The 26216-nt window shown below is 37.4% G+C and overlaps 1 protein-coding gene across 16 annotated transcripts in view; it reads left to right on the top strand.

Moving 5' to 3' along the window:
- The window catches only part of LOC102019710 (chromosome unknown open reading frame, human C11orf80), a 184920-nt gene that overhangs the window by 133920 nt on the left and 24784 nt on the right, over positions 1 to 26216 (top strand). For 13 of the 16 annotated variants that reach the window (XM_013513892.1, XM_013513896.1, XM_013513894.1 and 10 more), the window contains 6 exons: positions 8447 to 8530; positions 10843 to 10898; positions 11267 to 11338; positions 14508 to 14703; positions 19933 to 20083; positions 22253 to 22399. In XM_013513892.1, coding sequence (XP_013369346.1) covers positions 8447 to 8530; positions 10843 to 10898; positions 11267 to 11338; positions 14508 to 14703; positions 19933 to 20083; positions 22253 to 22399 — 706 coding nt within the window. The remainder of the gene's footprint in view (positions 1 to 8446; positions 8531 to 10842; positions 10899 to 11266; positions 11339 to 14507; positions 14704 to 19932; positions 20084 to 22252; positions 22400 to 26216) is intronic. The other 3 variants (XM_013513895.1, XM_013513897.1, XM_013513900.1) reach the window with 3 other exon arrangements.

Raw genomic sequence — 26216 nt, 5'->3', positions numbered from 1 at the left:
TTTTCTTTTCAGTAAACAAAAGAAACTAGTAGATAAATAAAACAAGTTAGCATTTGAAAAAACAGAATAGGTAATTTGGGGAGTTATTTGAATTTCTCCTCTCTCTCTCTCTCTCTCTCTCCATATATATATATATATATATATATATATGTATATATTTGGGTTTTTCTTTAGTTCCTCATATAAGAGAAACTATGTGATATTTAAGCTTGCATGTCTAACTTATTTCACTTAACATTATGTTCTAAAATTGCATTCATCTGCCTGCAAATGCCTCGTTTATCTTTCTTTATGGTAGAGTAGTACTCTATTGTATATAAATCCTGTACCACATTTTCTTTATCCATTTGTCTGTTGATGGATATATACTGTTTCCAAGGTATCGCTATTACAAGTTTTGCTGTCATAAACATGGGGTATACATGTGTCCTCGTAATATGATGACTTGGGCTGGGGATATAGCTCAGTGGCACAGCACCTGCCTAGCAAGTGTGAGGTCCTGAGTTTGATTCCCAGTACCAAACCAAAAAAAAAAAAAAAAGACACCTATCTGAGCAACTACTTTGACAGCAATAAATAATACAACAACCATTGTTGATTTCCTATCATCTTGTTTTAAAATTCTGTATCATTTTTGTAGTTTTTGTTTTGTCTTTGTTTTTATTTTTGTCTTTGTTTTTGTTATTTTGCGTTTGTTCTTTTCTCTTTAAAAGGGGGATAGCTGAGTCAAATGAGATTTCTAGTTTTAATTTTTTTAAGAAATCTCTACACAGATTTCCATTGGATTTACTAGTTTATGTTCCCACCAACAATGTAGAAGGGTTCGTTTTTCCCACAGCCTCATCAGCATTTGTTATTACTTCAATTTCTTGGTGATGGCCATTTGTTCTGGTGTGAGATAGTATCTCAGTGTAGTTTTAATTTGCATTTCTCTAAAAGCTAGTGATGTTGAACATTCATGTGTTTATTGGCCATTTGTACTTCTTCTGAGAAGTGTCTGTTCATTTCAGTTGTCCATTTTTTAATTGGGCATTTTATTTTGGAGGCCTACTTATTGAGTTTCTTATATATTCTAGATGTTAGTCCTTTGTCTGAGAAATAACTGGCAAAAATATTTTGCCATTCTGTAGGTTTTCTCTTCACTTTGTTGTTTGTTTATTTTGCTGTGCAGAAGCTTTTTAATTTGGTATGATCCCATTTGTTGATTCTCAGCATTATTTCTTATGCCATTGGGGTTCTGTTCAGGAAGTCCTTGCCTATGCCTTTCTTCAAGAGTTTTACCTATTTTTTCTTCCAGTGGATCAAGTGTTTGTGTTTTAACATTTAGTTCTTTGATCCGCTTTGATTTTAGTTTAGTACATGGTGAGAGATACAGGTCTAGATTCAATCTTCTGCATGTGGATGTTCAATTTTCCCAGCAGCATTTATTGAAGAGGCTAACTATCCTCTGTATCCTAATGTGTAGATAAACTTGGGAACCACTAAAATAATCTTTATCTGAATTTGGATCTCCTGGTAAAAAAATAAAAATTGATTCCTAGTATGGATGCTGTTTGGATACATTTTTATTCTGTTGGATTAGAGGTTTCTTTATTGATTTATTTGATACACAGATTAAACTTTCCCTCAGTAAGCAATTGGAAAGGCTTTCTCCACTTTTGAGTAATTATATGCTCCTTCTAAAAGGAATGGGTACAGTATCAGGACAACTGATACCCCTAGCTGTGCCTTATCTTCCTTAGAGGAATGGAAAGTAAACAGTCTGGAGCAATTAATGGCTAGTCAGCTCTGAAACTACGAATGTCAAGTAGCAATAAAAAAAAAAAAAGTGATCCCAGTGAACCAAGGAGAGCAGTTCTAGGGAATGAAGTCATGTTATTTTAGCTGGTCTGAACAAACAAGAATTTTCATACCTAACATTTATAAATATTTAAACCTCCTGACAACACTGTGAAGTAGATAGGACAAGTATTACTACATGTTACAGATAAGAAAACTAAGATTCAGAGAATTTGAGTGATTTTCCTATCATACAAAAAAGTGAAGTGACAAATGTTGGAACTTGAACCAAAGTCTGACTCATATAGGTCAGAGTTATTTGAATATTTACTTACTCAGAAACCTGTGTTTGTTCAAGTGAGTTACACTGAGCCAAATACTTATACCAAGTTGTGTTACTTAATTCCAAAGAACTCAGAATGTAAAGGCAAAGACTGATGTGTAAAAAAAAAAAAAAAAAAAAAGGATGATATAGTGTAATATACATCATGACAGAGGCAAGCACTGAGTACTGTGGTAGCACAGAGGAAGGTTACCTAACCCAGTGGAAAGGGGTCAAAGTCTAGAGGGCCTGGTGAGACAAAAACAGATTTACTGAGCATAAGGGGTACAAACACTTGAGAAAGTTGAGGAAGATATTGCTAGAGTTATAAAGTTTCTTTTTTCTTATTTCAAAACAAGTATTTTCCTCAGAAAAATCAAAGTATGACTAAAGCAAATATTTGTTTGTTTGTTTGTTTGTTTATTTATTTAGGTTTTTTGAGACAGGATCTCGCTGTGTAGTTCAGGCTAGCCTTGAACCACACTATGTAGCCCAGGCTACCCTCGAACTCATAGCAATCCTCCTACCTCAGCTTCCCAAGTGCTGGGATTACAGGTATGTGCCCCCACACCTGGCAAAGCAAACATTTAGAGCATACATAATTTGGCCCATCAAGAAATTCACACTTAACACCCTTGTGTATGTCTTTTCCCATGAGAGTGGGACATTTTAATATCAACTTCCCAGAATGGTCTGGTTCCACTGTGAAATAGCTGAAAGTGAGTGATGTCAAAGTCATTGTCATGTTTCAATATTGGTTTTTTGCTGCCCAGGGCTGAAATCATTTATTTTTTCATAAATTTAAGCACACTGCTTTTGTAGGTGTGTGAGGCCGGTGTACTGAATTTCTAACACACAACGGTAGAAGTTTGTCTGTCTGTCTGTCTCCTCTCCCCACCCCCATGTCCCCCTTACCCTCTCCCCCATTCTATAAATAGATCTTAAAAGGGGGTCTTAAAAGCGGGGCTTTGTCTTAATTATCCTCTGCTGACCTGACATAAAGGTCACTTTATTCTCTCAGTCTAACTTAGATGCCATTCCTTCTTACGCATTCCTTTAGCATCTCGTATATCTAAATTATAAAACTTTCACATCGTCATATGAATTGTCTTTCTCTTCTACTTAATTCTTCTAGTTCAGAATTATCTTATTTATCTCTGAAAGTCCAGCTATACATAATAAGCACCATAGGTTTTATAAATGAATAAATGCACACATAAGCATTGCCTCTCAGACTCCATAAAAAATAATGATGGATTATATATTATACCATGCATGAGAAGATTTTTATGTGTGTGTGCTGGGTGTTGAACCTAGGACCTTGTATGATGCTAGGCAAGAGCTCTACCACAGAGTAATACCCAAGCCTATATTACCCATTCAGATATAGGCACAGAAATGAACATTCTTGGAGAGGTAGCATCACGTAATGGGTTATGGACTTTGGAGTTAGTCAAATACAGATTTGAATTCCAGTGATGGCATTTAACTGGCTGTGTGTGACCTTAGTCTTATAATCCTTTTCTTTAAAATGGGGGTATTTCCTGTTTGCACATAAACTGCTTGGTATGTAGCAGGTGTTCAATAAATGGTAGCTGTCATCATTGTTAATTGTAGCCCCTGTAAAATTAACTTTTTATTTAGTTGCCTTATTGTTAAATATAATTAGACCTTTCTGTGATAAACCCTATAATTTCCAAGGTTACAGAGATTCGAAACTGTTCCAAGAAGTTGTTTTAGAAGTGTCAAGTACAAAGTGCTTTTAAGAGACCATTGCTTTTCTATTGTTTAAACATTCTATAGTAAAAAATTTAAAATGAAGTGTATGACTATGATATGTACATGGCAGTTGCTATTTAATTCCCACTATTTACAAACATGAATAATCCTACACTTTTTAGACTTTTCTAATAATCCCTTAGCTATTTCTCTAATAAATTTTCCAAAAATAAATAAATTTTCCAAATATCGTTCAAATAATCACCACATATTGTACAATTCTTAACCTCCTTTTCATTGGATTTATAAAAATATAATAGTTTATTATTCTTTATGAGATATTTTTATGTTTCTTATTGTGTTATGAATTTTTTGAGGGCTACAACCACATTTTTTCTCCTAAAACTGTATCTAGTACCTGGCTCTGTATGTTCAGAGCCACTAATAAGGACTTTCTGATTTCTGACTATGTTTCATTTTCTAGGAGACTGTTTCTACCTTTAGTTTTAGGTATACTATATTAAATTTAGGAATTTAATAGGAAAATAGTTAATACTCAAGATTTGAAGCAGAGAGATGTGGTAATCTGTAATCCCAGCACTCTAGGAAGTTGAAGCAAGAGGATCACAACTCTAAACTCAGCCTAGACAATTTAGTGACTTTGCAAGATCTTGTCTCAAAATAAAAAATAAAGAGAGCTAGGGATATAGCTCAGTGTGAAGGCCCTGAGTTCAATCACCTGTACTATTAAAAAAAAAAAAAATTTGGAGCCAAGCCAACCTGGGTAACCTTGGACGAGTTGTTTAACTTGTTTGAAACTTTTTTCATTATAAAATGTGGATTATATGGACTTAATAGTTTTTGTGAAGGTTAAATGAGGTAATATAACACCATTTGTAGAGTAGAGAAATCCATCATTAAATGATAAATCTTAGCTGGACACAGTGGCACATGCCTATAACTCAGCACTCTGGGAGGCTAAAGCAGGAAGAACATGCATTTGTGTCTAGTCTGAGTAACTTAGCAAAACCCTGTCTCAAAACTTAAAAAAGGACTAGGGATATAGCTCAGTGCAAAGGCCCTGAGTTCATCCCTAATATTAAAAAAACAGAGAGAGTGTCCTATTATATTGGAAAAGCCGTGGGGAATTGGGATTAAAAAGATTTTGGGTCAGATTCTGTCTCCGTTACTAAAGAGCTAAATGACCACAGACAAGTTGCCTGTATTCTCTAAAGTACCCCCCCATGTTTTTAATGTACAAATTTGAGATAGTAATACCTGCCTTGTAGGATTGTTCTGAGATAATGTATATGTATATATCATATATACAGTGCTTCTCACATTGTATGCATTCAACAGATGGTATCTATTAGTGTTGCCATGTATAATATATGCTTTCAGATGTAAAGATCCTTAAAAGCACTTTGTAAGGTAGATAGGGCATATATATTATACTTCAGGAAAAGAAAAACATATAAATATTTTAATGCTAAATTTATTGAGAATCATGAGATTAATACAAGTTACCTTTGGCCTCTACAATTGAAAGAGGTGCTCAAAGTAGTGCCTATTAGCTTCTAGACATTTATTAGTATGGTGAGCTTCTGCTTGAGTAACCTTGGTCATTGAGATTGCTGCACATGGATTTTCAATTTCTTCTCTAAGGGCTGTGAGTGTACTGGGAGTTTTCTGTAATATATAACATCCTGTGGGGTCCCCCATACCCTCTAGGATAACACCATCTGTTGAAAAAAAATCATTTTTTTCTGAAGTGTGTATACATTTTTTGGGCAGACTTTGTGTGTGCGTGTGTCTGTGTGTGTGTTTAGATATGGTTATAAGGATGAATACAGTTAACTATGTCATGTAACTTTTCCCTTTTGTTGTGCTGCCTTCCTGCTTTTCCTGCCTTCAGCATGGTTAAATGTTTGTTTGCCAATTACTATGATAAGTGTCTCCATATATGTTTCATCCTTGTTTTACAGATTAGGAAATAAGTCTAGAGCAGTGAAGTAGTTTATTTTCTATGTTAATTTAAATAATTTTGAGCTTTCTGCTATGTAGCTTTTTCTTACAGATAAATGTTTGGAGGAACAGATTAATGTTCATAAATAGGTTCCTTTTACTGTGTGCTCCTTTGACTCCACTCTTAATATAAATTGTCCCAAGGCTCATTAGCACAGTAAAGACTGAGTTTTTTTTTTTTATCAATTTGTTCAAATTACTGTGATATCAGTTCACAAACGTAATTCTTTTCACATTTCTGGTCACAAACTCAATTAGACTAAAACTAAATCAAATTTCCCCATAATATTTAACCTAACCATTGAATTTGATTCAATTCAGTTTGCAACCAGAATTGTGGAAGGAATTAAGTTTGTGAATTGAAGTACCACTGTGTATAATTTGTTTGAAAAGGTGACTTTGACATTGTAGGATTTACACTGATATAACCTACAATAATGGTTAAATGAGGTAATATGGCACCATTTCTAGAATAGAGAAATCCATCATTAAGTGGTAAGTCTTAGCTGGGGCACAGTGGCACATGCCTATAATCCCAGCACTCCTTGTTTTGCAGGTTAGAAAATGAGGTCCAGATCAGTGAATTAATTTATTTTCCATGTTAATTTAAGTAGTTTTTACAAGCTGGTATTTGAATACAAGTCTTCTGACTTTTGAGCTTTTGAGTTCATTTGTCTCTTGAAGTTACATGAAATAAATACTCTAAGCCAAGAAATGATGGCTATTTAGATTGCTTCTTTTGTTGATTCAAAACATTCTCATTTTCAAAGATATTTCTTCTGTGAGGTCCAAAAAGAACTACGAAGTGTAGTTACTTTTGTAAGAAGAAATACCATATTTCATTCATTTGTGCAGCTGAATTTGTGTATCAAGTATGATTAAAATATGGTAAATGTTTAAATTTTTTTTAAAAAATTTATTACAATAAAAGCCACAGTGCTATTAATCTCCTTCAGAATACACTGACCACACTTTGAACACACTTATCCCATAAGTCTTGACATTTTTTAAAATTTTATTTTAAAGAGTAAAAGAAGGATAACATAATAATAGGGGGGGCTTACCAAATTACAGACAAAGTGGTAGGAAATTATCAATGGTTATTGTTTTACATATTGTTATCTACAAGATAGTTTCTCAGCAAAACAAATAGACAAATAATAGTGAGTTACAGACAAAAGAGGTAGGAGATTATCAATAGTTGTTGTACTATACTTTGGTATCTTCAAAGTGGCTTCTAAAGAAAATAAATAGAGCTATACATGAGTGACCTATTGAATAATCATTAAGTATTCTCAATGGTTGTTGTAGGAAACACATAATGATAGACATGCATCCATTTACGAAATAGGACAGGAACAATACAAACATTGCAGAGTTATGGATAGATTAGTAGGAAAATATCAATGGCTGCTGTAATACATGGTGGTACCTTCAAAGTGGTTTCTCAGGAAGACAGAGATACGCAAGAAGGATCTAACAAGTAGTTACAGCCTAAGGGTTGTCAAAAATCAAGTGAGCCGTCTGGGGCCAAAGCCATTTTTTGTAGCGTTTTCTCTCCAGCCTCCCATCACATTGGGACCCCATAACCAGTTAGTATCCTCTCCCCAACTGTCAGCACAGGCAGCAGGAATCCTGTTGCAGACTTCTCTGGAGCTCTACCACAGCCTGTACTGTCAGGGGAAGAATGGCTTCCAGGGAGTCTCCGCAGGTATTGTGCAAAGTCCTCCTGGTTTATAGCTTTCGAGTGGCTCTCATGACCCCAGTCCGCAGGACCTCTGACTCCTTGGGCTTAGTCTGCATTCTCATGTTCTCTGAGTCCTTGTTCAGCAGCTGCTCCTCCCCTGACTCTGGACCTTTCTGGTTCTCAATGGCAGGAGCAAGAGTGACCCGTTGTACGGCATGTATTCCCAGGGGTGCATGGTGGGCAAATTGTGTCATTGTTTCTCTGTGTCATGGTAGTTCTCAATTGAGCTGCGGGGCCGGCCTGAGGGCCAGCGCGCAACAGCGCTCCCCGCCCGTGGCTCCCCTTGCGCCAGAGGCCCTCCCTCTGGGTGCCTAAGAGGCAGAGAGCAAGCTGACCGGAAGACCAGCGCTCCCCACCCATGGCTCCCGGTGTGCTGGAGGCCCTCCCTCCGGGCCGCCTACGAGGCAGGGAGCGAGCCGGTCCAGTCTTGACATTTTCTGAAGCATTTGTAGAAGTGCTCTTTAATAAATGTCTTTAGTTGCACTTTTGTGGCTGCTTTGATGTCCTGAATTGATTCAAAACACTTACCTTTCACTGTCATTTTGACTTTGGGGACGTGCGAGAAGTCACACGGTGCCAGATCTGGTGAGTAAAGTGGATGCAGACACACCATAATGTTTTTACAAACCTGCCTTTCCATTGGTTGGCACTCAGCAGTGGCATTCACTGTATTTTTGATACTTTTGAGACTTCCAGAACTGCTTTAGGAAGTGACAAAAATAACAGGAATAATTTGAGGGGGATTAAGGCAATTATCTTGTACTGTGATAGTTTTTTTTTTTAAATTTTCAACATTAACTATATTTCGATCACACCTTGTATATGTGATAAGTGTTTTTATTGTGTTGTTACAGATTAATGAAAAGCCTAGAACTTTGATGAAAGATTGTCTGATTATAAAGCATTTTTTACATAAAATCATCATAGTACACCACAAGGTAAGCTTTTCTTTTATACACTGATATTTCTTATTACTCATGTTTCTAAGAGACCTCTACTCTGTAGGACTTGGAAGCTTATGATTTTCTTTTTTCAAAGACGATGATTATAACTTTTAATATTGAATTGATTTGGTTTCTTGCTCTTCAGGCAATTCTTTTCTTTTCTTTTTTGTGGTCTTTTCTTTCAGTACCAGGAATCGAACTCACGACCTTGCGCTTGCCAGGCAGGCGCTTTGCCGCTGAGCTAAATCCCCAGCCCCTGGGCAATTCTTTTCTTTTCCCTCTCGTTTCTTTCCTTCCTTTCTTTTTTTCCTGTATGTGTGTGGGTGCATGTGTGTGTGCCTGTGCATGCATGTATCATGTTGGGAACGGAGCCCGGGACCTTGTGCATGCTAAGCACACACTCTACCACTGAACTGTATTCCCAATCAAGGCAGTCTGTAATATAACTGAGAAGGCTCTGGATATAAAGAGCTTTCTTTTAGATTCTTATTTTCACCTTCTTAACTGCTTTATTGTATCCCTTTAGATACAATTTCTCCCTCTTACTCATTTTGCTATTAAACTTAGACAATAAACCTTATAGATAATCACTTTCTTTTCTGAAGTGACTGTAAATGCAAATAAGGAAATTTGGATAAAAATATTTTAAACATTGAAGGGCTAATTTTTATTAATACCTGCAATCAGATATAGTTATAAAGGTGAACATAGTTAAGTATGTCTATAATTTCCTCCTTTTCTCATGCTCTTTTCCTACTTTTTCTGTCTTCAGCAAGTGTTCATTGTTTTGTAGTAACTATGCTAAGCGCCTGCACATACTCCTCCACCTAACCTCACATCACCCTTCATGAAGTGAATTTTGCCATCACCATCCCCATTACAGCTGAAAAAACTATAATATAGAAGTTAAGTAGCTTGTGGAGTCAGGATGTGAGTCCAGGTAGTCTGGCTCTAGAGTCCCTTTTAACTTTCTGTTACATAGAAAGAAAAATGTGGATTGATGGTAGAGAATGATAAGAACAGTGATGCAAACTGGAGAGAGGACATAAGTCAGGTGGAGATGGGGAAGGAAAAGCAAAGAAAAACACAGAATGGTTCATGTATGGAAAATAGTAGAAATAAAATTTTATATTTTCTTTTAAAAAGAGAAGGGATAGGTTGGATGAATAGCAAAGGGGCAGGATTTCCTGATAATTTGAGACTACCTGGAATTGCAGTATAGGGATTTGAACACAGGCAAGTATTAAGTATATTCAGTGAAACTGTGAGTGCAAAAAAGCAATAAAGAATGTCCTTTTTCTCCAGGTTTGTCTCTGTTGTTGCACATGATAGGGTTTCTTTCTATTTTAAGGCTGAATAGTATCCCATTGTGTATATTTCTTTATCCATTCAAATAATCCAGGCACAGAAAGACAAACACCACTTGGTCTCACTTATACCTGGAATCTTAAGTTGAGTTAATAGAAGTGTAGAATAGTGTAGTAGTTACTAGGGGCTGAGGGAAGATAGGAGGGAAGGATACATATTTCAGTTAGACAGGAGGAATAAGTTCTGGGGATCTACTGCCGTTCTAGAACAATCCTGTTCTACTGTATGAGGACCCTAGGCTGCTGTGAGACCTAAAGAAGAGAGAGACGGATCTAAGATTTCAGATAGTGCAATTTTGTGAGGGAATTTAATGACAGAAGTGTTGTTTTGTTTGGCAGAAAGACCAGTTAGATCAGAAAGAATTTGGGTCAGAAAGAGGGGCATATTTATGAGTTAGGACAAAGTCACTTCATCCTAGCTAAAGTGCACATGCTTCAGTTTAAGATACAAGTGTCAGGTTCATCCATGGAGCAGAGTCCAGTTAAAAGTAAAGCTTCACATATGACATTAATGATTTAATCTATTATAGTTTGCTAGGAATCTATGCAGGAAAAGCCATCTAGGGTTACTCTGGAAAACTCACAGTGATTACAGCTCAAGATGACTGCCGGCATGTCAAGCTGAATTCACACAATGACACAGCGGGTGATTATTGTCAGTAATAATATCTATTTCAAAATAGCCAAGAGAGTAAATGTCTCAATACAAAAATAAATTAGGTGATAGATATGTTAATCAGCATGATTTAATTACTTCATGTGATATACATATATATATATATCTCACTGTATCCATTACTGTATATAATTAGGATTTATCCATTAAAATATTAATTTTAAAAAGTAAAGAATATCCTTTTTCTTTGAAATTAGGTGTGGAAGTTTTTAATCTCTGTCTTGGCTCATGTGAAATCTTATGCCTCATTTATTGTTTTGTAGATCAGGTTTACTTTCAATGTAAAGGTAAATGGATTCCTTTCCACAGAGATCTTTGGGTAAGTCCCTAAGTCCTTGACTTAAAATGATGCCATGGCTCTGCGCTTTTTCTCAGCCCTTATTATCCTATTACTCATAGGCTCACAGTTTGATTTCTTGACCTAAAGTCACATTGAAACTAATTTTATGAGACCTCCCCCACATTTTCTTATTGTGTATTAGCCATTAACAAGTAAGTAGACTTATCTAAATCTTTTTATATTTTTCCTTCTGACTAGAGGAGGTAAACTTAAAAATTGCCGTTATCCATTTGGTTGTTTGAATTTTAGTGATCCCTGGGGTGGGAGAGGTCATGGGTCAGAATTTGTATCAAAGAAAGATTGGTTTGGAAAATGGTTTAGCCTTTTTTTTTTTTTTTGCTTTGCAGGGTAGAAAATGAACCCACTTTGAACCTATCAAATGGAATTGCTATTGTCGTAAACTGTCAACATTATGTGAGGTGAAGGCAAAATCATTATCTCTGTGTGTTTTATTGTCTTATTATGAGTATGAGTATGATATAAATTGGAAATGGTCTCCCTTATTTATTTTTTATTTATTATTTTGAGATGAGATCTCCCTATGTTGCCCAGGCTTGTCTCAAACTTTGGAGCTTAAGTGATTCTCCAGCCTCAGTCTCCTGAGAATCTGGGACTATAGGTGTGCACCACACACAGTTATACCTGTAATTCTACATACCAGGTTTCAGCCTTTTTCTTTTCTTTTCTTCTTCTCTTCTCTTCTCTTCTCTTCTCTTCTCTTCTCTTCTCTTCTCTTCTCTTCTTTCTCTCCTCTCCTCTCCTCTCCTCTCCTCTCCTCTCCTTTTCTCCTCTCCTCTCCCCTTTCTTTTCCTTTCCTTTCCTTCCTTTCCCCTGCCTTCCTGTCTTTTTCCTTTCCTTTCCTTTCCCTTCCCCTTCCTTTCTTTTCTTTTCCCTTCCTCTTCCCTTCCCTATTCCCTCCCTCTTTCCTTTCCCTCCTTCCTTCTTCCCTCTCCCTCCCTCCATCTGTCCCTTCCTTTTTCTCTCTCTCTTTCCTTTTTTTCTTAAATCTTTTTGAGACCTTGAACTCACTGTGTAGCACAGGCTGGCCTCAAATATGTGGCAGTCCTCTTGCCTCAGCTTCCCAAGTGCTGAGATTACCATGCGCAGCTCATTAACCTTCTTTATAAGAAAAGCAAAAGGAAATCTTTTAAGTTATTTATATTAGCAATTGTTTTTATTCTTGGCTCCTTGAATATGTGCTAATTGACCTGAGGGTATATTTCTTCTCTACATGCCTTGTTTTCTTCTGTAAATGAAAGGAAACAAACCCTGCTAATTCTAGTACCATTTAGACGTAAGAGGAGAGAACTATGAATTTTAAAGTTTACTTAACTCTTTTTTTTTTGTTTTTTGTTTTTTGGTTTTTCTCTGGTACCGGGAACCGAACTCACGACTTTGCGCTTGCCAGGCAGGCGCTTTGCCACTGAGCTAAATCCCCAGCCCCCCAGTTTACTTAACTCTTGACTAGAGATAGTATGAATCCAGTGGTATTTGTTGTATATATGTCTTTTCGCATGAGCATTGCATAGGTTTGGACATCATCTCTCTCCTACATCCACCTTCTTCAGACTCCAAAAACATTAGTCTATGGAGGACATGGTACATAATCTGGACAGACTGAAACCACTTCCTTGGCTTCCTTTCCCATTCAGCTCCACAGAGTCCAGAGTGAGCATAAATTCAGGGAAGACCTGATGTATGCTTAAATCTAATTTATTTTTTATATAGTAGATTCCACTTTCATTTGTATGCCGAACCCTATTGCAATACCAGTTGCAATAGGGTCCTAATCCTTAAAGAGACTGCCCATGGGTTTTTTTTTTTTCCCACGAAAACATACTTTATTAGTAACTAGACACTTCAAAGGTTTTGGTTATACATATCATGCAAAATGGTCGTCTTCACATGTTTGTCCAGCTGCTCATTTTTATGATCTTTTTTGAGATGATTATTAATTACAGTTACTGCGGTAGTAAAAATCATTCAAGAAAATGTCTTTCAGTGAAGCAAAACACTATGTAACACATATGAATATATTGTTCATTTCTTCTGGAAGCTTAACTCTCCTAATCTAAACAAATCTATATTTTAGAAGACCATTATATACCAAAAAAAATGGCAGTAGCTTTTATATGTGCATCTATAGGTACTCCACTGAACTGATAAAAAGAAACTAAAGAAGAAAATAATTTTAAAAATTAATTTTCCAAATAATTTTTTCCTGTTTTGTTAATCCAAAGCAGGGCAATGCCCTTTTATTTACAGATGCTCATTTTTGCTGAGCATAGTGGTGCACACCTATAATCCCAGATACTTGGGAATGAGGCAAGAGCTCATTCCCAGTAGTTTGAGTCCTGTCTGAGCAACACAGCAAGACCGTATGCCGAAGGGGGGGTTTCATCTCCTCCAGTAAGTCATTTCCATAGGATAACGATTTTGTTCTCTTTAGAAGGTAGTTTATTTCTATTAATCTTTTTGAACTGGGGTGTTATTACCCAGTTTCTTTTTAATAAGTAGAAAGAAGCAGGGCTTCCTATTGTCAGGGAAGACTTAGGAGGACTCTCACATGTGGCACTGAGGAAAATTTTCTGCAGTAGGGAGATCAACACTTTGGCCCCGTGGTAGTTCCAGTAGCACCCTGGTATTCAGACAGCTATATTATGCCCTTGAAATAACCAGTGACCCAGGAAAAGTGATCCCATTCAAGTCAAACTGACGGTGAATGGTCACAAAAGACTTTTCTAGATACATGGAAGTGGGGTGTTTTGTAAGAGGCATAAAAGAAGGCAGAAGTTGCCCATGGGTTTTTGGTCTGTTTTCTTACTCTTGACCAAAATTACACCTCAGATGAGAACATTTTTTTATTCTTTAATATCCAGGCAACAAAACGCCACCCCATATCTTTCTTTAATATTCCTATAGTATCATCCAGTCTCTATAGGTCGGTAGCACATTATCATATCTTTGCTGTCAAGAGTTTAAGCCTCTGAACCAATGTCTGAGGATGTGTTTCCTTGGGTGATCTGATTAGTTCAGAGAGAGAGGAAAAGATTTATTAATATTTCTTTTCTGCTTAGAAAAGAGCTGCAGGGAAGTAATCAAACACAGAATTTCACTACATTTCTTTTCTAGGTAGCCTAATTGTTTTTTCTTGCTCTTATCATACAGTAACCTCAGACCTATGCAGGGGAAGGTGTATTTCTGAGAGCAGACTTTTAATTATCATGGGGCCAATTTTAGGCCATTTGTGATTCATAGACCCCATTACACAATGCTGATCTTTAAATGACCTTTTAAGCTTCTGCTCAGAACTATAGCGTAATGTTCGTGGAGAAAATACACTTTTGAAAATAAGAAACTGCCACTAGTGATAGCAAAAATAAGAGCTATAATAGCGAGGACTTTTCTATTCTTTTCTGCTGCTGAGATTCACTAAGTGAGACACAAGTTACTTATGCTGCTAAAACTGAAATTATAGGTTATATGGTTATTCATATGCCAGATGTTATAAAAAGAATTTTGAATGTCCATTTAAATAATTTCTCAAGAGGAAAAAAAGTTAAATTTGTCTCATCTATTCTCTGACAGTAGATTAAAATTCAATACAACTGAATCACACTGCAGCAGAATCCACCCTGTGCTAGGACATCCGGTAACGCTCTTAATTCCTGAAGATGTGGCTGGCATGGACTTGTTGGGAGACCTAATAATGACTCCAGCTGCTGCTCTGTGTCCCAGCCCAAAGGTCTTTTCCAGCCAGCTGAACAGGATTTCACTGGTTTCCATATCCTTTTGATGATATGTTCCATTCAATTACCTTTTGAAGATGGATTTGTTATATCCCAACTTTAGGAAAGCATTTATATATGAATTATTTACCTAGCAACATATATGATTTGTATAAAAACATGTAACCCAGTGTGAGTGCTAAGTTTAAAAATATTGCCAGAGGCTGGGCGTGGTGGCACACACCTATAATCCCAGCACTTGGGAGACTGAGGCAGGAGGATCATTGCAAGTCCCAGACCAGCATGGACTACAAAATGAGCTCAAGGCCAGCCTGAACTGCATAGCAAGATCCTGTCTCAAAAAACAAAACAAAATAAAACAGAAAAAAATTTCTATGTCCAGAATAGGGCAGTCTATAGATGTAGAAAGTAGTGAGGAGACCTTTTAAAAATGAAAATGTTCTAAAATTAATGGTGGGGATGGCTATACAAGTCTTTGTATATACTTGAACAGATTTTTACATTTAAAATAGGTGACAGGGACACAGCACCTGCCTGGCAAGTACAAGATCCTGAGTTCTGTTTCTGGTACCAAAAAAGTAAATAAAATGAAATGAAGAAATGAAATGGTGACGGGCTAGGCATGGTGGCACACACCTGTAATTCCAGCACTCAGAAGGCTGAGGCAGGAGGATTGTTACCAGTTTGAGGCCAGGGTAGGCTACAGACTGAGTTAAAGCCCAGCCTCTACTACATAGTGAGACCCTGTCTCAAAAACAAAAACAAAAACAAAAACAAAAACAAAAAAACCTAATCAGGTATATTTATTTTTTCTGAATAAAGCTGTTTAAAAAAGATCTCCACAGATGACTGGTAGATTAATGATTCTGTCAGCAAGATGCAAAACATTGATAGCAGATTTGAGGGATAAAGAATAGGAATTTGGCTTAGACATATTGAGTTAATGGTGCCTGCAGGATATCCTTTGAAGATGGCAAGCAGCTATATAGTTAGGTCCACAACTTGGAAGTGGTCAGATGTAGAGATAGAGATCTTTAGACTCTCAGTTTATCCCACAGGTAAATGTGGCATAGTGCTATGTAAAAGACATGACATGGATTGTAAATGTTGAGTTCACCACTCATGAGCTTTGTGGGCAATGTACTTGACCAGTCTAAACCCTTACTTCCTCAGCTTTCCAGGGGGGATAGTAGTATTTCATATGTTTATTTTTCCCTCTCAAAGGTTTGTTTATGTGTGTTCTTTTCAGTTTTATTTGCTTTTTAGAAATATAAAAATCATGTGAAGCCCCTGAAATACTGTCTGACAGAAGTGCTCCATAACATTAGTTGTTATTATATATTTGAGGTTCTAGGTGTAAATTAAGTTGTGGAAGTGTACAGAGATCAAGAACAGGGGGAAGAGGATATAGCTCAGTGGTAGAACACACTGCCAAAAAAAGAAATAAAAGAAGTAAAGAACAAGAACAGAAGAGGCATGGAGTGATACATATCAGCTGAGAATACCCTTCAGGGAGGAGGGAGGAATAAGACAGAAATAAAGACTGTAAGGGCATTTTATATTTAAAAACATGTTTTTTCTTATATCTAGATAGTACAGAAGAGCACCAAAAATAAAGGTTTTATTTCTCCTCCTTCTATTCTCTAGAAGCAGTAAGAAAAAAAAGTTTGCCCTCTCAGATTTTCCATTTTAGTAGTACACATTAGTGATAAGTGAAGTGAGATAAATAGAGCAAGTGATGAAGTAGTGATGGGGATATCATTTAAATTTGGTCAGTAAAGACTCTGAAGAGGTGAGGTTTTAATAAAGAGAATGTTACTGGGGCTGGGGGTTTAGCTCAACGGCACAGCACCTGCCTGGCAAGCGCAAGGTCGTGAGTTCAGTTCCCGGTACCGGAAAAAAAAAAAACAAAAAACAAACAAACAAACAAAAAAACACAAGAGAATGTTACTGTTAAAACTCTGGTAGGGTTTCTGCAAACGGCAAACTAGGTGATTCAGACCAACATTCCCATTGAAGATAAAAGCTGGAAAATACATTAAAATATCATAAAAGCATCAAAGGAGAAAGGGAGGAAAAAAAAGACCCAAAGTGAACTTCTAGAGATAAAAAGTATAATTTTTAGGATGAAAAGGCACTGGATGAGATTAATGGCAGATTTACACATTGCAAAACAATTAGTGAACTTGAAGACAGCAATAGAAACTATCTAAAATGAAACATGGATAAAAAGCCTTCTTAAAAATGGACAAAGCACCATTGAACTCTGGGACAACTCCATGTGGCCTACTTCACAGCTCTGTAATTGGAGTCCTGAAGGAAGGGTAGGTAAAGTATTTAAAGACAAAGACTGTAAACTTGCAGATCTATGGTCAGTGAGCCCTAAAGTTAAGAAGCATGAAGGAAATTGCACCAAGACACATCATAACCAAACTGCTGAGAGCTGTAATAAAGCAAAAAAAAACCCTTAAAAGCAACCTCAAGGGGCTGGGTATTTAGCTCAGCGGCACAGTGCCTGCCTGGCAAGCTCAAGGTCATGAGTTTGATTCCTGGTACCGGAAAAAAAACAAAAAACAAACCAAAAAACCCAAAACCTCAAAAAGATATATAAAGGGGCAAAAGATAAGGATTACAGCAGATTTCTTGTTGGAAAAATTGTTAACCAGAAGACAGTGGAGCAGTATTTTTTAAGTACTAAAACAAAAACTCTGTCAATTTGAAATTCTATACTCATTAAAAATATTTTCAAAAATGAAGGCAAGATGAGAACTTTCTTGTACATCCAAAAGATGAATGAATTCATCACAGCAGGCATGTATTATGAGAAATGTTAAGAGAAATCTTTTGGGTAGAAAGAAAATGATACCAGACCGAATTCTGGATCTATCTACCTACCTGCCTACACACACATACACACACACACACATGAGCACAAGAAGTGTTAACTGTGGGTAGATATTTTTGTCCTTTTATACAGGTCTTTGAAAGGTAATCATTTAAAGCAAAAAGTACTAATTTATAACATGTAGAAGTATAATGAGTTACAATACTAGCACAAGACTGGGGGGGTGAGGGGGAGTATTGTTGGATTCTTATATGTGAATTGTCAGAATGTCACTTAAAGGTGGACTGTAATAAATTACAATTGTAAACTATAAAATTTAAAGCAATACCTAAGTTTTTACAACAGATTATTATTAATATGCCAAAAAGGAGATAAAATGGAATTATAAATAATACTCAGTTCAAAATAGAATCTAAAAATAGAAAATAGGACATGGGAAACAAAGAATACTAGGAACAAATAAATGAGGAAAAGATAACAAGGGGATAGATTTAAACCCAATTGTTGCTAGATGTGGTGGTGCACACCTGTGATCCCAGCAGTTGGGAGGCTGAGGCAGGAGGATCATCATGAGTTTGAGGCCACCCTGGGCTACATAGTGAGTTCAAGGCCAGCCTGAACTACATAGCAAGACCCTATCTCAAAAAACAAACAAACAAACAAAAACCAACTGTGGCAGTATTCATATTAAATGTTAATAGTTTAAACAACCCAATTAAAAGATAAATCACAGTTTGGCTTTTCAGACTTCTACTCTTATTGGAAGTTCACAGCATCTCAGATTCTGGAGTGATGGCAAACCTTTTCAAGATGAGCATCCAAACTGCAACCCCAAACCCACTTATTTATTGCCAAGTGCCAACAGTATAATTAACCCTGAGTACTGAGCTTTAGTTTAGCAAAAACAACTTATACATTAATATCTTTTGTCCTAAAAGTAAAACAATATCTGTGCCATAAGTTTGCCACCATGGCAGAGTGTCAATGTTCAGGTTTTTTTTTGATGCATTAATGCCTTCTGAGATTTGTGAGGGAGATTTCATTTATGGGTGCTGCCTCTCTTTTGGTTTGCTGTGACTTTCCATAATGCCCCAGTGCCTGCTGGGTAAGAATTTTAATCTTCACGTTTAATGTCCTGTCTTTACAAGGAAGAGGATGAAAACAAAGAGGATAGAAACTACATAAAAGAAAACACAAGAGAACAGCTCTAGTCTTCTTAGCACTGATTGAGAGAACAAAAAAGGTTCTTTTTTCTTCAGTGTTGGGGAACAAACTTAAGGATGCTGTAGCTCTGAGCTATATCCCCAGCCCTGGGTTATGATTCTTAATATAGAGATTTTTGTCCTCTGTGGATATATGGACACTTGGCAATATCTAGAGACATTTTTGTCATGGAGGGGATCAGGTCAGGGGGATGCTACTGACATCTAGTGGGTAGAGGTCAGGGATGCTGCTAAGCATTCTGTGAAGCACAGGACAGCGCCCCCACCACAAAGAATTATGTGGCCCAAAGTGTTAGTAGTGCTGTGTTGAGAAACCTTGGTTGAGTGGGTAAGAGTAAGAAGGGGAAGTCCAGAAAAGGAGATCATTTTAGGGGCCTGCCTGCCTTTGTCTTGGTTGGAGAATGTGAGAGGAAATTTCCTTCTCAATCTAATTGTACTCAAATACTTAGTAGAAAACACTCCTTTATATGCTTCCAGACTATATGTTACAATTTATATCTAGATGTTCCCCCAAACCCTCATGTGTTCATAGGTGGGGATTTGGGGAGGTGATGAGGTCATGGGTGTATGATACTCATCAATGGATTAATCCACGGATGAGTTTATAGCTAAATGTGATGCTGGTTGGAGGAGGTGGGTCACTGGGTCTGTTGCCTGGCAGGGTCTGTCTCTCTCCCTCCTTGATCACTCCCCGCTTTACTGCCATGCCTTATGTAGCCTCCTCCGCCATGCTGCCCTGCCTTGGAGCCAGCCAACTATGGACTGAAACTTTTATAAACTGTGAGCCAAATTAAACCTCTCCTTCCTTAAGTTGTAGGTACTGTGTCTCAGCAATAAGAAAGTAACTAAGATACTATAAATATGTTAACTTGAGAATAGATGTTAAATATGAATATTCATCTTTGCACCCCCTGATGTGCCACCAAATTCTATGATCAGGATGAATAGGATAAACAAATGAACTAGCCTCTTAACTCGCTCTGCCTGTAGCTCGTATTTGTTAAACCTGAACAAACTTCTGAGGATCCTAGTGGATTTGTCTCTGGTGTTTCATGCCTGTCTTAGGTGTGGAAAAGGCTTAACATATAATAGCATAGCACCCATGTTTATTTCTAGGAGTGTGAACGAGGCTACTGTTATATTTGTTTTATGCAAATTAAAAACTAAAATTCAGCAGTTTTCTTTAGCAACTGTACATATTTCTGTATGGACCTTCAGGTCTACCTCTGATGTTGTCAAATGAGGACCAGCTAAGTACCACTGTCTTCAAAGATGCCTTTTATTTCATTGACTGGAAGAAATACCACTTGTGTGTGGCACCCAGTTTGGATCTCAGTTTGGAAAAAGGTATGTCTCCCTCTCTCTGCACAGAAATGCAGAAACCTGAAGAATATTACAGAAGTGAAAGGAAATATAAATAGCAGATGTATATAGAAATAGGACCCAGTGATCTGATGCCTGGGTTGGAGGCAGGGTCTGGCCAAGTTTGAGAGTCTGCTAGGAATGAGGCAAATGCATCAGATAGACAAAGCCCACAGCCTGACTGTTTTGGCCTTGCAGCTTGATGCAGATTCTTCTCTTACCTCTGCTGCCTCCCTGTATTCCTGGTTCTTTCTAGGGACTTGTTTAGAGGGTTTGTTTGTTTATTTTTTGAGACAGAGTTCAGGGTAGTCTTGAACTCACTATGCAGTCTAGACTGGCCTGGAACTCATGATGATCCTCCCGCCCCAGCCTCTCAAGTGTATACAGGCATATGCTTGCACACCCGGCCCAGAAGATTTATGTAGTACCTTAATCTGTCAATTTGGGGGCTTTAGAAAGATAAAGGAGCAATGATTCTCCTGAACTGTTACGGAAGAGAAATGCTTCTTAATGAAAGGAATAAACCCAAATCAAATTACTTAGAAAAAAATAAAACACAACCTAAATGCCAGATATATTAAACCTAGGAAGTTGGCTATATTATTTACATAAAGCCAAACACATTAACTTTTGGTGAGTTATGCTAAAAATTTGATTGTTAATAACTAGACCAATAAATAAAACTGGGAAATAGGACTGTACAACCGTGGGCCGATATCTTGAAGGTTTACAGTCCTGAGCTTGGCTCTTATTAACTAGAACCTTTGAATTGGGAGATATTCTGGTTGTTGGGACCCTGAGGAAGATGACTGGTAGGAAAGAGATGTTTTGGGGTTGTAACTGATATGAGAAGATGGAAGACAGTGTCTCAGGGCAAACGACAGATTCTGCAGCTAAGAAGTGAGACTCCATATAAGCTTCTTCTTTCTTGAGTACCTAGTTTTCCAGAAAATGATTATAAGAGGAAATGTCTTTAGGGTTTCTGGACACATTAAGTAGTTTTGTGAGGAAAAGATGTTTAGTCTTAATTGGTAAGACGTCATGCCATCAGGGTTTTGAATAGTGGGATGACATATAAAAATTTCTAGGGATCTCCATAGCTCTTTACCTTTTTCATATTTATATCTAGACTTTATTGGCTTTCTTTCTTTTATCCAGAATTTATGATGCCTGAGTTTGCTTAGTTAACTTTGGAAATGATTGACGTAGACTTCTTCCTTCATTTGTCCGAAGGACAGAGCCAGGATCTACATGGAGGTTCTTCTCTGATGCATGTGGAATGTAGGAATATGCTGACTGCATTATAAAGGATCAAGCTGGTGGAAAGTGATCATAGCGTTTTGGATTATAGTGGTGTCTTGGTTCACAAACACTTTTGTTTGCAAACAATTTGGTTTGCAAACAGAAGCGTTAGGCAAAATTTTGTTTTTGTTTGCAAACTGCATCAGGTGACAAGCACAACTGAGGCCATCTTTCCCACACAAACAAACGTGGCCATCTTTTCCAAAATCACAGAATGAATTAAGTTTGTGAACTGATTTACCACTGTATTTGGGAATACAAATATTAAATAGTTCGGGGTTAACAATGTAGATTTTTGAAGTCAGTCTAGTAAGGTCTGCAACTCAGTTCCATCACTTACTGACTCACATTGGGCAAGGTCTATACCTCTTTTCTGTAAAAGTGCATCAGAATAGGTCTTACCCAAGAGTGTTGTGAAGTCTAAGTGGTGACATAGTACATGCAGAGAATTTAGTATAGTACTTGGTGTGTAGCACAAGTTAGCTGTGATCAGAAGTGAGCTATCATTGTCCTTACTCAGGTTTGAATCTGACCTCTGCCTCTTACCAACCATGCCTTCCTTAGAAAATTGTACAAGGAATAAATGAATTTATTATGTAATGTTTCCCAGTAAATGCAAGGTGCTGTTTGTTTTGCATTTTACACAACCAGTCATTATTTTGATATTCTTTCTGTGAATCACTATTATTTGCTTTCCACCATGTGGATGGAGAAACAAGTTCAGGAGTGGAACTGAGTGTTCAAATGTAGATCTCCTATTCTCAGATCCTTTTTTGTTTGTGATATAGTTTCTTTACTAACTTGTAGGGACTTTGCTTACCTTAGAAATTTGTATAATATCTTCTCCTCTAGATTTGGTGCTTCCAGATGTGAGTTATCAGGTGGAACCCAGTGAGAGGAATCAGTCTCAGACTATGGATCTTCAGGGACAAACTCTGCTACTTTTCCTTTTTGTGGATTTCTATAGTGGATTTCCAGTCCAGCAAATGGAGATTTGGGGTAAGCAGAGGTAAACAGGGCTTCCAGCTTGAGTGTGCCCAAATACTCGCGTTAGAGAGGGAGATAAATACACAAGGCATAAATTTGAAGTAGATACATTTATTTAGAATAAAGAATTTCATTGAAGAAAACCTTGCTTAAGTTAAATTATATTTTCTGTAGAAAAGATCTGTATAGAAAAGATCCCTAGAGAAAAGTGATACATCACTTAAATGATGCTATTCCCAGATTTGATTGGCCAGAAGTCAACAGACCCTTCCTATAGGGAATATGTTACCTTAGATCAATATCCCTCAACCTTACTTGTTGTCTTAGTTACTTTTCTGTCATTGCTGAGACAAAATACCCAATGCCCAAAATTAGGAAGGAAAGGTTTATTTAGCTCAGTTTGTGGAGGTTTCAGTCCATACTCAGCTGGCTCCAAGGCAAGGTGGCACATGGCAGAAGGCAACAGTTCATGGCAGCAGAAAACAGCAAAAGCAGCAAGAGCAAAAAGGGAGGAGCTGCAGAAAACAAGCCTCTTTCCCTCCCTTATATTGTATGCAGGCTGTCCGCTCCAGGGTGAGTGTAGCCCTAGCACTCATAATCCCAGCATTGGACCATGAATCAACCAAAAACTCTAGAAGCCCGCCCCATGACTGCATGAGGCTGTAGGGGAACATCTAGACACAAACAATAACACTTGTATAATACATTATTGGGGGAGCTTCTAAAAATACCCAAACCTGACTCAAAACTGGGGCTTAGGTCTCAGTACTTTTATTTTTTGGTTGGGGGGTGGTTCTGGGGATAAAACTCAGTGCCTTGCACATGCTAAGCATGTGTGTATGTTGAGCTATATACTTTAGCCTGTCAGTATGTTTTTAATTTCCCAGGTGATGCCAAACATAGTAGAACACACCCATAATCTCAGCATACTGGGAGGCTTAGGCAGGAGGATGGATGGAAAGTTCCAGCCCAGCCTGGGGAACTTCTTAAAAAAAAAAAAATGTAGCTCAGTGCAAAGGCCCAGGTTCAATCCCTGCTGACATTAAATAAATAAACACATACATACATACATACATACATACATAATCTTCTAGGAGATTCTGATGTGGAGCTAGGCTTGGGAATTTTTTTCCCATACTCTACTGTCTTTCTAGATATCAAGAAGTGTATCCTGATGCTGGGCATGGTGGTGCATTCCTGTAATCCCAGCTGCTTGGGAGGCTAGGGCAGGAGAATTATAAAATCAAAAGCCTAAACTGGAGATATAATTCAGAGTTCAATTCCCAGTGTTGCAGAGAAAATATAAATAAATAAAAGAAAAAAGAAATGTAGCCTGACTTTGTACGGGCCTACAAGTAGGGAGTGTTGGCATGAATCTATTAGATAAGTGGTAACCTGTTATCAGAAAGGTTCTCTGTTAGAGGTAAAGCAGTGGTTTCAGTTTGTAGTCCATAAAACATTTGCATCAGAGTCACCAGATTACTTGTAAATGTATAGCTTTCTGGGCCAAGATTAATTCATTATTTCGATAATCATGTGAAGAATATGGTATGGCTTAAGAATACACATTTTCAACAAGATTTTCAAGTGATTTTTAAATACAGTAAAATTTGGAAACTACTAAGTGGGAGTGTGAGTTGGCTTAAGTATTTTCTTTTCCTTTTAATTTTCTTTTTGTAGTACTAGGGATTGAACCCAGTGCCTTCACATGGAGCTTCATCCCCAGCCCTCTCATAAATTTTTTAAATTTTGAGACCGGATCTCACTAAGTTGCTTAGTTGTCCAGGCTGAGCTCAAATTTGTAATCCTCCTGTCTCAGCCTACCAGAGGGCTGGGATTACAGGCATGCACTACCACGCCTGGCTGGTTTATATGTTTTAATTCAATTAGTCCTGGTACAAAATTTTAAGAGTTTCTTGGTACTCTTCTAAATGTTGAGCAAAGTTATAGACAAAGTGGAGTTCATGTATGTTTGGGGGAAAAGTTCCTAAGCCTCCCTTTTGGTGCTCTTCTCTCTGGGCACCAGTGTATTTTTTACAGTATGCTGCCCTCCAAGCAGCTCTTTGTGGTATGGTGCTACTCCTACTTCGTCATAAGATACACAAGACCACTTATAACCCCAGATCAGAAGTACCCCCATTGACTGGTGCCCATTATTTGTTACTGTCGTTTGTGAGATTCTTCTGCTGCCTTCCTTCCAAGCCTTTTCCACCTTCTCCCAGTACATGCACACTCTGAGAGAGAATCACAGCTTTCCTGGGCACCAGCTTACAACTCTCTTTGAGGAGCTGATGTTCTTTGGTGCCCCTGTTCCATTGATTAAGGCAAAGGAAATAAGAAATAGAAGAAACGCAGACTGAAGACGCTCCTGCAAGTAGGTCTCAGTTGAGGATTCCTGGGACTGTTAACTGGCCTATGCACATAAAGACAGGTTGAATTAAAAAAAAAAAAAAAGAGGTTGATAGGAGAAGCAGTTTAGTATTGTGGAGAAGACTTAAAGGTAGAATCGAGAACTGGGTTTAATTCTTAACTCAGATACTCATCTCTTCAGTAATATTTGGGAAGAATGTCACATAAATCATCTGAGCCTCACTTTTCATATCTTTAACATGAGCTTGTTAGACTAGGTGACATCAAAGGCCCTTTCCAATGCTAAAGATCTTGAGACTTAAGATCTGTTACCTTCTGGCACTTAAAAAGTGTCAAGGATAACTTTAGGACAGTTCAAGTCTGATACTGTGTTCTGAGGCCTATTAAACATATCTTAAGAACTTAGATTTCTCAGAAACTGTATTATTTATATAATTCTTGTATCACTGTGATAATTTATACACCTGTGTTTGCCTTGCCTCAGCCTTTAGTGTCTCACTAGTTATACTCAGTATTGGATTAAAAAGAAATTTATCACTGCTTTAGTAAACATAGCAAATATGTTTTAAAATCTCACATCTGGTAGTTTAGAACTAGCCTTGGACACAGTGAGGGGAGGTAGATGGAGCTGCAGTAATTTTACTTTGTCTTTCTCCTTTTTTATGAAAGCTTTCTCCAAAGCTCCTTCTCTTAGGAACAGATTGTGCAGAACTACAGTCTGTTTCTGTGTCTTTTAAAAAATCACTTAATTGGCCTTCTGCCCACCTTGTCATGGTAACTTTCTATGATTAACTCATTCTTTTGCTACAGTGTCATAAGCATCTGTGGTATCAGCTATTTTAGGAATGAACTTTGATTTTTTAATTAAATGTCTGCTTTTAAAAAGGGTCTGATTTTTTGAGGCCCTTTTTAGGACCAAACTGTAGAAAATAGTATTCCACATGCTATATTAGCATAGTAATAGCAGCATTTCCCATCTGAATATTACATGTATATTTCAAAACATTTCATTTATGTTATCCCATTTTCTCTATATAACATAGCTGAGAGAGGCATTTTCTGTATTGAACCATTTTCTCTGTAAAGCCATTTTCTGTATTGAGAAAAATGAAGTGACCTGGTCACCCCTAGGTAGTAGTAAAATTGATTGTAAGTTTATGTTCTCCCACTTCTAGTTCCAGACTCCTTTTAACTCCACACGTAACTTTCTCTTTATCATGGTGCCTTGCAGTAGGCAATGTTCCTTCTGGCTTGCATTTTTAATGCAGTCCTAAGAAAAGCCTGCCAGGCAGTCTCAGATTGCTTTACCATGGTATCTTTGAACAGACTAAGTAGAGGAGAAGAGACAGAAAAATTCATTTAGAAGCATTTTCTTGCCAGGCGTGGTTTTGTTGCACTCTGTAGTCCCAGCACTCTGGGAGGTGAGGCAGGGGGATTGCAAATTTGAGCTCAGCCTGGG

Source organism: Chinchilla lanigera, unplaced genomic scaffold, assembly GCF_000276665.1.
Source record: "Chinchilla lanigera isolate Chin_1 unplaced genomic scaffold, ChiLan1.0 scaffold00021, whole genome shotgun sequence".
In the NCBI taxonomy this organism is placed as follows: Eukaryota; Metazoa; Chordata; class Mammalia; order Rodentia; family Chinchillidae; genus Chinchilla; species Chinchilla lanigera.
Note: the sequence above shows the minus strand (reverse complement) of the source record. Positions and strands in the feature narration are given on the sequence as shown.